At 41.8% G+C, this 11,841-nt stretch overlaps 1 protein-coding gene across 1 annotated transcript; it reads left to right on the top strand.

Annotated features, from left to right (window-relative positions):
• Nucleotides 1-3,307: 3,307 nt before the first annotated feature.
• LOC122564723 (tubulin beta chain-like) lies at nt 3,308-11,388 on the top strand. Its single transcript, XM_043719850.2, has 4 exons — nt 3,308-3,465; nt 7,797-7,905; nt 7,987-8,097; nt 9,311-11,388. The coding sequence occupies exons 1-4, from the start codon at nt 3,409-3,411 to the stop codon at nt 10,363-10,365; spliced, it is 1,332 nt and encodes a 443-aa protein (XP_043575785.1). The 5' UTR covers nt 3,308-3,408; the 3' UTR covers nt 10,366-11,388.
• Nucleotides 11,389-11,841: the final 453 nt, after the last annotated feature.

Below are 11,841 nucleotides of genomic sequence, written 5' to 3'. Positions count from 1 at the left end.
GGCAGGTAGGACAAGTCATGGGGACAGGTTCATTTTGCTGGTTCTTGTTACAGAGTCCTTTAGTTTCGTCAGTACCTGTTTCAGTGTCTTGGAAGGTTTGTGGGCTACTATGATGTCTAGGGTTGGAGTAGTCTAGTCATCATCTCCAAGATGTCTTTGATGTATGGTAGTGTGGCTAGAGTCTCTGGGCGTGTTGTGTCTTCCTGTTTAGATTTGTTGTTTAAGAATCAGCGGACTGTGCTTATCAGGTACCCGTTGTTCTTGAACACATTGTATAAGTATTTTTCTTTAGCTGTTCGTAGTTTCTAGGTGCTGCAGTGTGTTGTGGGTTGTTTAAATAATGTCCTGATTCAGCTCCGTTTGTGAGTGTTGGGATGGTTGCTCTGTAGTTGAGTATCTGGTCTGCGTTTGTGGCTTTCCTATAGACTCTGGTCTGTAGGCCTCCACTGGTTGTTCTTTCCATTGTGACATCCAGGAAGGGTAGTCTGTTATTGTTCTCTTCATCTTTGGTGAATGTTATACCAGTAAGGATGTTGTTTATGAGTTTGTGGGTTTAATTCAATTTGTTCTGTTTCATGATGACAAAGGGTCTAACACAACAGTGGACCAAGACAAAGAAAAGACTAACCCGACAAGAAAAACTGGACAAGCTGGCACACAAGAATAACACAGACAATTCAGAAATCTGGATAAAGAAGCTATCAGGCCAACCACTCACAGACACGGAAAAAGCCATCCTAGTACGAGGGATGAACTACAACTGCAAGAACGCAGACTAAAAGGATTTCCTAGCAGCAATGGAATCAATCCTGAAAGACAACAGACTTACTGAAGAAACCCAGCAGGTCATCAGACTGACAATAGCACCAACACCAAGCAGGAAGAAGGAAGGGAACACCCTCAACACACAGGAAAGAAAGCCCTGAAAGGATTCAGAAAAGACAGAAATATTGTAATCCTACCTACATTGTAATCCTCCAACATAATCTCCCTGCTCTTGTAATCTACTGTACCACTGATAAAACAAGTGTCTCCTATGCCTTCTAAAGATGATGGCGGTGGAGGAGGCAGCATCTGGGCTCTTGAGCCTGAATCTCATCCATTTCGTCAGCTTTTCTCATGTTTTTCTCTTTTTTTTACTTACCTCATGGAGGCAGTAGAGTTGATGGAGCATGGCAGCGGCTGGGGCCCAGCACGAGCCTGGATGGCAGTCAGTGGCGAAGTGGCTGGCGATCCTCAGTGGGACTCAGCAAGAAAGACCAAGCCCTCATAGGAAAGCCTAGTGTCGAGTGCCTGCAGGCCCACGGCTTAAGAAAAGACTGTAATGTTTAATTGTTAACTTTATTATTTTTCTACTTTATACAGAGAAGAACTGCAGTAATGAACTTTTAAACTTATTGTCTATTTTTGAACCTAAAAAGAATAGCAACCTTGTACACTTTCGACTGTGCTCCTGTACCACTATACTTGAGTATGTGACAATAAAACTTGAATCTAAAAAACACTAAAAATCACCTTATTAATCTGTCCTGCCACCTAACACACCAAATCCCTCTGTTCGTATGAGCTCCTAAGTATTCTGCCATTCATTGAAGTCTCCCTTGTCTTGTTACTTCTTCCCAGTGCATCACCTCATACATTTATGAGTTAAATTCCATCTGCTATTGATCTGCCCATTTCTCCAACCAATCGATATCTTAACCTCATAGAATCCCCACGGCATGGAAACAGGCTATTCGGCCCAACAAGTCCTCACCAGCCTCCGAAGAGCATTCCACCCAGATCCATCCCCCTACCCTATCTCTGCATTTCCTATGGCTAACACATCTAACCTACACATCGCTGAAACGTATAGGCAATTTAGCATTGCCAAACCACCTAACTTGCACATCTTTGGTCTGTGGGAGGAAACCAGTGGAAACCCATGCAGACACGGGGACAATGTCAAACTCCACACAGACAGTTGCCTGAAGCTGGAATTGAACCCAATCACTGGCGCTGTGAGGCAGCAGGGGTGACTACTGAGCCACCATGCCACCCTAATAACCAAATAACCTTCCTATAACTAAAGACATTCTTTCACACTATTAACCATTCAGCCAAACTTTGTGTCATCACCAAACTTACATACCATCCTCCCACATTCTCATCTATGGTATTTATACGTATTACACAACTGTCTACCATCACCTTCTGTCTCCTACCATTCAGCCAATTTTGGATTCAATTTGCCAAGGATGAGAAGACAAACAGTCCTCTCTGAGAAAAAGAGATAGAAACTAAGATTTTGAAAATTATTAAGGCAGAGGTAGATAGATTCCTGATGAGCAAGGGAGTGAAGTATTATCGGGGTAGGTGAGCATGTGGATAATGGTACCAACTATGATCTTATTGAATGTTGAGCAGGCTTGTAAAGCGATGTGGTCTGCTACTACTCCTAGTTTATATATGTGTAAGACCAGGGGTGTTAGTCTTAATGTACTTTAGAATATCCACCCCTCATTCATAATAATGACTATCTGGCCTTTATCACTTTACAGTTTTCGGGAATTTGTTGTGTATATATTAGCTTCTGTATGACAACAATTCAAAAGGCACTTCGTTTTACAACGTGGCTACCAAATTGGCTGAGTGATAGAATGATAGTGATAGGATTGCACCAGTTGAGATGTTCATTTGGAGAGTGAGCAATGGTCTTGAATGGCCTCCTTCCCTGATTGGCCGCAAAACCCTTTGAGATGTCTGATATTGATGGAAAGTGTTGCATTAATGCAAGTTATTATTTTTAACAAGACAAATAATACATTGGAAATCATGAATCTGCTGCATTGAATGAGATGAAGCAGACAAGTCTCGCATATTTGCCGACCGATGACGAAAACTATGTAAAACCCGCAAATGTGAATATGCATTTAAAAAAGTAAAGTATTTAAATATAAAAATGCAATTTTGAAAAAAATGCTCAAAGAACCGTGCGGTTGTTGCAATCAGTCCATTGTGCGTTATACTTTGCATATGCTGCAAAGGCGAGTGCAGCTGAAAATGCCATAATGCAGCCATGAATGGGCGGGGCTGTTCCGGGCCAGGCAGCAGAGTCCAGCCAATGGAAGACGAAACACTGCGAACACCAGCGCAATGGGCGCGGTACATTGATGCACAGGCAGGCTGAGCAATCAGAGCCAAGGACGGCGGGACGCCTTATATGATAGACAAAACTGTGGACATATCAGCATCAGACAGAGCAGGAGTGGGCGGGATACACAGGGCTACAATAAAAGGCGCCGCGCGGGCGGTAGCACTGCACTTTGCGCTTCTCGGTCTTTTGTGGTCGTCGTAGTAGGGGAGGAGCGTTTGGAATAAGGAGAAAAACTAAAATTAGCCTCCAGTAGCCCCCTCAAAGCAGCCAGGATGAGGGAGATCGTGCACGTTCAGGCCGGCCAGTGCGGCAATCAGATCGGGGCCAAGGTGTGTGGTTGTTGGTGGCTGGCCTGGGCGGCGCGGCCTAGTTGTACCGCGGCTTTCCAGCATGGCCGCCCTGCAGCGCCACTCCCTGATTGTGCAGCGTGTGTGAGACGGGGGATGGGCGGCATCGGCCTCTGCGGGGAGCCCGGCTCCAACCGGCCTCGGTCACTGAGGGCGACGGCGGCGGGAGGGGTGGGGTTCAGGCTCCCCCCATCATGGGGGTTAGTCCACGGGAGTAATCCCGCGTTGAGGATTAAGATCGTGGGCAGCGCCGTCAGTGTGCATCCGGCATCTCTAATGTCGCCTGATCATCAACGGTGTTGTTTCTGGGGTGGGAGGTGATTAATCCCAGTCAGAGCTTCCCCTTTTTTTTTATGGGTTTGTTAACTAAAGTCGGAGTAACCGGTTATTGCAGCGGGAAACGCGCAGGCTGCATTCTTTTGGTGATTTTAGTTGGGTTTTGATCAACGTTGCTGGGAATTACAAAGAGAAGGGCGCCTCCCTTTGTGGGGATTTTATCAGCGTGCGGCTCTTCACGGTATTTTTTTAGTAAGCTTAACGATGCTGATATTTCAGGATGGGGCTTAACTAACCCTTGTGGAAGTTCGATATTTTAATTAGGAAAGAGTTCACGCCCCTTCATTAGGAATGTTTTTTTTCTAAAGTGGGATTGGTTTGACACTAGATTAAACGATGCGACTGTAGTCCTTTTCACTTTTTTGAGACAGTTTCTTATCAAAATTGCGTTAGTTAATGAATTGGGATAGAGGATGCTATTAAGCTTGACGGTGACGTCTAACCGGGTGCAGTATCCACCCTTTTGCAGGTGGATTCTTAACTGAAGATGACACCCTCTTTTCCACTTGATAGATATCTGCTACCAAAATGGAGGCTTATTATCTGAAGCACTGCTAACAGGTGCACTCTTCTTGGTGTCTCAACATTACTACCCACTACAATGCTTCTGTGTAGAGCCAAACTAATGCTTACCATGAACTCTTCTGACGATTTGCCAGATCTGAAGTTTGAGATTTGGAAAAATGTAATTGTGCAGTGAAGTTGTGGAAGACTAAAACTGGTAGATTTGGTGCTTAGTACAGCAATGACTCATTGTCTTAAGTTTGAATACAACTGAAGTGATTTGATTTTCATAATTTAATTGGCTTGCACTCACTGATAGTGACTGGTTCAAATTTCTAGACTTTTAAAACTTTCTTAAAATGCTGTTAAAGAAATGTGTTTTAACTACTAGATTTTAGCTTGGCTCCTGGAAAGGGGATCTGTGGTGTGAAGAGGGAACAGCCTCTTCAAGACATTCTCAGCCACTTGTTTGATCTGTAGTCATTGCTGTAATGTGCATAAAACAAGCTCCCACACTAATGTGGATCACATAATTGGAGGTGTGAGCTTTACCTTGCTTTATCCAGTGTAAGATTCTTGGTTGCAATGCCTCTGAATTCTCTGCCATTTTCAACTGCTTTTACCATCAGGTTGATATTTCACCCATGAGACTTTATTGGAAATCATGGGTATAGGATACTTTGTATGAGTAAATTGACTGAGCTCTGACATCTCTTTGAAAACTTAAGACATTGGTATAGAAAGGCCACTTAACAGCAATTCTTTGTAAAAAGATGCTGTTGAGTGGGATGGCAATTACCTGATACCAAATATCAGGAATTGACCTATTTTCAACATTTGCATTCTCTACTTTTGGTGTTTTAAATTAGGCCTTTTAAAGTATTAAATAGTGATTGCAGATACATTTTATTTGTATGAAAAATTCTGAGTTTTGCCACTTAAATATCAAGTAAGAGCTCATGTTTTTGCCCCATCGCATACTATGTATTGGTACTTGCACTGAGTACAGCCATGGGTTTAAAGCACTAAATTGGCCTTGGCTTCAGTTGACCATTCACTTTCATTTATTTACCCAGTTGAGTGGAAAGGAAGAATAAATCGTATGGAGTTTGGGAGGAAACCTAAAGTTTATTATATCAGATTTTTTTAACATTTCAATATTAAACTATCACCTGGCTTAATATGAATTACTGTAATTGTCATGAACTGCCACTTTGGATGTTCACACTGGTGCAATTTTGTCAAGGGCAGTAATCACTGAAAGCTGAAATGCAAAAGATATTTTGCAAAGCAAGCTGCATCCCAGAAAGAGTTCAATTTGTATTCAAGTGATTATAGGGAATGTGGGCACAATGATGGCAAGTTGTCCTCCTGGTAATGGAGGTTTGCAATGAGACACCTATGGTAAGGGTTGATGGAGTGCAGAAAAAATTTTAAACCTGGTTCTAGGGATCAACAATGAATGTAGATTTTGTTTCTTAAAGCAGGAGGCCCTGGATGTAAGAGCATATTTAAAATAGCTTCAAAACTAAAGTAGCTATTAGAGGCTATCAAAATCTTGGCTGGATGGTGAATTCTGAATTATACCTAAATGAAGCAAAGGAAATAATAGAATAAGTGACTGGAGTCAGAGCAATAATATGGTTTATGACATGGTAAACCCCTTTAAATCAAACCAGACAGTTTCAGATTATGGTATGAGATTGAGTGGCAAAGAACTATCCCAAATATTACTATTTAAAGAAATTAACAATTTTTAAATTCAAGTGAGCATTAGACAACTATTTACAACTTTCTCTTAAACCTATATTTTACCTCTCTCTACAGTACTGTTCTGATTTTTAAAGAAAACCCCAATTTTTAAGGTTTACAAAAACACATTTCCAAACCAGTTGTCTTCAGATGTTGAACTTTCTCTAGATTCCAGTAGTCATCGTTCATCTTATGATGACTTACAGACAGGTACCTTTCAGAGAGCTATTGTTAACAGTTGGTTGAGCTGCTCTTTGCTGTTCAGTTCTCCCCAGCTGTTCAAAAATACCTAATTTTATATACCCCAAAACATCAGACCATCTTGTTGGTTTGATGTCATCAAAACATTCAAATTTGATTGGGTTTTGGTATCAATGGGCATAATTTAAACTAGCCAAATTAAAATTTGTGTACCATGGCAATGCATCTCCAGCTATTTGTTTCACAACCAACTGTTAAATTTTAAATTGTTAGCACACTGCTTTCGGTCAGTCCTTACCAGCTTTCACCCTCCTAAAGGTACATTACACACCTACACAACATTTAAGGTCTGATTTATTTTTTTTTCCCCATTTGATTTAAATTGGAGGTGAGAGAGCAGAGGCCCACATCTGACTAAAGACAATAGCTTAGCAGAATTTAGTGTGGGATAGCATAAACGTAACAGGACTGTGGATGCAGGAACATTGCATAGGGATGGCTTTAGGGGGTGAACAGAACTTGTTGAAAGAGGCTTGCTGCCAGATACAAGACCCTAAGATAAATGAGCAGTAGGCAATTAGACCATTAAGTCTGCTTCATCATTCAATAAAACTGGTTCATCTGATGTTCCTAAATTAACTTTTCTGCCTCTACTAATAATTGATTCTCAATCACTTAAAAATTCATACATCAGTCTTGCATAAGCTCAATAGTATCTGCAGCCCTTACGGTAATGAATTTCACAGATACAGTACTGAGAAGAAACTCCTCCTGTCTTGAATAGGTGACATCACTGCAGGCAGTGCATTACTCCTGACTCCAAGCATAACTTCAAGTCCAGTATCATTATTGTACATAGTACAACCTCTAATGTCATTATATCATTCCTAAGGTTTATTTTCCATTTAAATCTTCCCCTCAAAGTGCCTAACCCCAGCTTTCCATATTAATTCAATCTCATGTTTTTGCCTCCTTATCTGGTCTGAATCCCTTTGCAGACTAGGTTTTTTTTGCTTTATTACCTATTTATTCAGAAGAAAGAGGGGGGAAGAAAGAGGCAAAGACCCTTAAGTCTGAAAATATGATCTGGCTCAGGATTGTTTTTCCTCTTCAAAACTAGTCTGCTTTGTGGTTACAACAGTAATTCCTTTAACGTGATGGTGACTTGCTCATTATTAGGCTGTGCAAGCTTGCTGTACTAATAGTTTTCCTTTTTTCTGTGGCTAGAGGGAGCTTTCCAAAGGATAGAAATAGCTTTCATTGTTTCCAGTTAATGTCCAGATGTTTAAAAGGTCAGTGAAAATAAATTCTCATTCACCCACAGATAATTCATCACCAGTGCAGAGAAAGGTACTATGCAACAAATGTATTTCAAGTCAGTGGGAGCAAATGCAAAACCTTTTTTAAAAAAAGTCCTGCATTAAAGTGCTAAAAGCAGTTTGCTCGTTCAGCCTGGAATTATAATTGTAGACATGTATTAGCCACAACATGAGCTTGATGTTTTAATATTCTGTCTTCAGTTTTGGGAAGTTATCAGTGATGAACATGGCATTGATCCCACTGGAACCTACCATGGTGACACTGACCTGCAGTTGGAGAGAATTAATGTCTACTATAATGAAGCTTCAGGTACTCCTCCGTCTGTCTGTTACCTATTTTTGATTTGAGCTTGCTATGTAGCAGTAATCTAACCCTACAAACTTTCAATAGGTGGCAAATATGTTCCTCGTGCTATCCTTGTGGACCTGGAACCTGGTACTATGGACTCTGTACGTTCTGGGCCATTTGGTCAGATCTTCAGGCCAGATAACTTTGTGTTTGGTAAGTGAAGCTTGTGTAAATAGCTGAGACAGCTGGTAGCTCTTGTAAAGTGCTACTGGTCTCAATGAAGAGTCATGTGCTAAAATTTGAGTTGTCTCTAGATGGGTTAAAAAACTCAGTTAAATGGTACTTCCATAGGTTTATGGAATAATATCACTTATTCTTTATTTATTCCTACATGTATGTCAAGGTTATCCTGTTTAGACAGGGATAGTAATCCTTCTAATTCACAGGCTTATTCCTTTTCATTGATCAGAATACAAATCTTGACTTGATCTCTCTCTGGAGCCTGTTGATGTTTGCATGATCTCTATCTGAAGGAGATCATTTGTGCTGTCAGTTCTACCTCTGCTTTCTGTCAATCAATCAGCCTAACACCTAAACATCTACTATAGGAGCAGGTCAGAGGGTAGAACAGGGCAGCAAGTAACTGACTGACTGCCCAAAGCCTGCCCATTCACACATCAGGAGTCTAGTGTGCTGTTGAAGCTGATCCAAAGCTTGACACCATCCAGGACAAAGTAGCCTGCTTGATTGGCACTGCATCCACTCTCCCCTCCATGGTAGCTGCAGTGTCTTCCTACAAGATGCACTGCAGAAATTCAGTTCCTCCAACCCATAAAGTACTTTCCTTTAGAAGGACAAGAGCAGCAGATACATATGGGAACATCACCCCCTGCAAGTCACTCACCCATCCTGAGTTGGAAATATTGCCATTCCTTGACTACTGGGTCAAAATCCTGGAATTGCACCCAAAGAGCATTGGGGGTCAACCCACATGTGGATTGCTATGGGTCAAGATAGCTTGCCGCTACTTTCAAGGGCAGCTAGATGCAAGCATTAAAATACTGGCCAGCCAGTGGCTCATGTCCTACACTTATCAAAAATTCTAACCTGTATGGTTTAACATTTTTAATGAAATCAGACATTGCAATAGTTTCAGCTTAAGAGCTGAACTCCAGCTGTGTACTAAAAGGAATTTTCACTTACTCAATTCTTTCACTACTTTGCCTCAAGTGCACAATCCAATTAATTGCATCTGAACTGTAATGAGTGACTAGTTCCTGGTAGAAGCTGCTGTTGCCCTATGTGAATGAAGGGTGTACCCAGCAATATAATTTAACTTGCACTTTGTTTAGTACTAGTTGCAAAATTAAAACTAACCTTTGTTGCAAAATGTAATTTACTAAAAACATGGCATCCTTTGTTTCAGGGCAAAGTGGTGCTGGGAACAACTGGGCCAAAGGTCACTATACAGAAGGAGCTGAACTAGTTGACTCTGTTCTGGATGTGGTGAGGAAGGAGGCTGAGGGGTGTGATTGCCTCCAGGGATTCCAGCTTACCCATTCACTGGGTGGTGGTACTGGCTCTGGCATGGGCACACTCCTCATTAGTAAAATCCGTGAAGAATACCCAGACAGAATCATGAATACCTTCAGCGTTGTGCCTTCACCAAAAGTGTCAGACACTGTAGTAGAGCCTTATAATGCAACTCTCTCTGTCCATCAGCTTGTAGAGAACACAGATGAGACCTTCTGTATTGACAACGAGGCTCTGTATGACATCTGTTTCCGAACCCTCAAGCTCACAACTCCCACTTATGGTGACCTGAACCACCTTGTATCAGCCACCATGAGTGGTGTAACAACCTGTCTACGTTTCCCTGGTCAGCTCAACGCTGACCTGCGTAAACTAGCAGTGAACATGGTCCCCTTCCCCCGCCTGCACTTCTTCATCCCAGGTTTTGCTCCTCTGACAAGCCGTGGTAGCCAGCATTACCGTGCCCTGACAGTACCTGAGCTTACCCAACAGATGTTTGACGCCAAGAACATGATGGCAGCCTGTGACCCTCGACACGGCCGCTACCTGACCGTTGCTGCCATTTTCCGAGGTCGCATGTCCATGAAAGAGGTGGATGAACAGATGTTGAACGTCCAGAACAAAAACAGCAGCTATTTTGTTGAATGGATCCCCAATAATGTCAAGACTGCTGTCTGTGACATCCCACCCAGAGGCCTCAAGATGTCTGCCACCTTTATTGGCAACAGTACAGCCATCCAAGAGCTGTTTAAACGCATCTCTGAGCAGTTTACTGCCATGTTCAGGAGGAAAGCCTTCTTGCATTGGTACACTGGTGAGGGCATGGATGAGATGGAGTTCACAGAAGCTGAGAGCAACATGAATGACCTGGTATCTGAGTACCAGCAATATCAGGATGCTACAGCTGAGGAAGAGGGTGAATTTGAGGAGGATGAAGAGGTTGCCTAAGCAGTATTGTGGTCAGAGCTAAAAATTTCATTGAGACTTGTCTAATGTCTTTTTCTTATACTTTACACTATTCATTTGTTCTGCATTTCTATCTTTGAAACTGTAAAATTTTAATTGTAGCCTGGTGGTATCTGCAGCATTGACTTGCATAATTGGAATCACCATATTCATGTGATACTTGTGGGTTCTGTTAATCTTCTCCCCTTGAAATAAACTTCCCTTTTGGAAGGAGGAGTCCTGGCAGTTGCCCCAGTTAAGAAATTGCTACCAGGTCTGCCACATTTGACCTGGTCAGGGAACATTTGAGTTGAGAGGTTTGATACAGACCCTCTGAACGTAACTAGTGAGATCTACTGCCACTCGAATGTGGATCAATAGCCAGGCTGATCAACCTGGTCTTGTATCCGTAAGCAGAGCTTAAAGTAGAGACACTGGCATGTCTCGAAGACTGACTGACTGCCTTTTCATCATGAGATTTTTACAGTTCATAAATTTTATCCACAATGCTTTAAGGGAGTGATCATTTTAAGACATCTTGTTTTTGGCCAGAAATCATTGTGAAAGTGAAAATTATGAAGTATGGATCAGTGTCACTATTGATGCAGAAGATTATGCCTATTCAGTAGGGTTGCCACAGCCTTATTTCTTAACACTGTCAAATATCATGCTGTAAATTGGGCAGAATATTTCTGAAAGCTTTTTGCATTTTCCTGACTTTCTAAAGATGTTTGTGTTCCTAGAGCAATCAAATTCCAGCTGTGAACCTACCAACTCTACCTGAGTTTTCTGCCCGTGGCAGCCCTAGTGCTGTAAAGCAAACTCATTCCAAACTTCTGCTAAGGTTGAAAGTAACTTTTGAGACAGTAACTGCCAGCACTCCAGGCAAAATGTGCAAAAATCATGTTTTGTTGGCAACTTCAGTGTCACTATCCAAATTTAAGCTGTTTAACTGATGTTCTGAGACATTTGTATGGACACTGCTCCTGTAAAATCATGTTTGACCATTAAACTAGCACAGCACAATTTTCTTTTGATTTGTTATTTGTGATCTTGTAGATATTGGGGCAGCTGCAAGTACATCATACTTTGAACTGTATGAAGGAACATAAAGATCAGGCCAGTAGTTTATGCTTGTAGTTTAAATTTAGACCCATCTGACTACAGACTTGTACCCCATGAATCATGGTTTCTATTGTGGTTGCATTTTCTTTGTACTGTCCAGATATATTACATTCCAGTGCTTAAATTTTCATGACCGGTTTGTTCCATTCCAAACCTCCTAGAACAGCAAATGTTGAAAGCTCCTGGACTAAGGACATAAAGTCCAAAATGCCTCCAGCTTCAGCCAAAAGTTTGGCTTGGTGCAAAAGCTTGCTTTATACATCCCCCCCCCCCCCCCCCCCCAAGTCCTGGTAGGGACTGTACCACTATCAACACCACTACTTAAAACAATTGGCTTGCTCCAGATATCCATCT

The sequence above is a fragment of the Chiloscyllium plagiosum genome, unplaced genomic scaffold (genome assembly GCF_037043375.1).
Source record: "Chiloscyllium plagiosum isolate Xiang-an unplaced genomic scaffold, Cpla_swu_hap1 HiC_scaffold_21, whole genome shotgun sequence".
NCBI classification, from domain to species: Eukaryota; Metazoa; Chordata; class Chondrichthyes; order Orectolobiformes; family Hemiscylliidae; genus Chiloscyllium; species Chiloscyllium plagiosum.
Note: the sequence above shows the minus strand (reverse complement) of the source record. Positions and strands in the feature narration are given on the sequence as shown.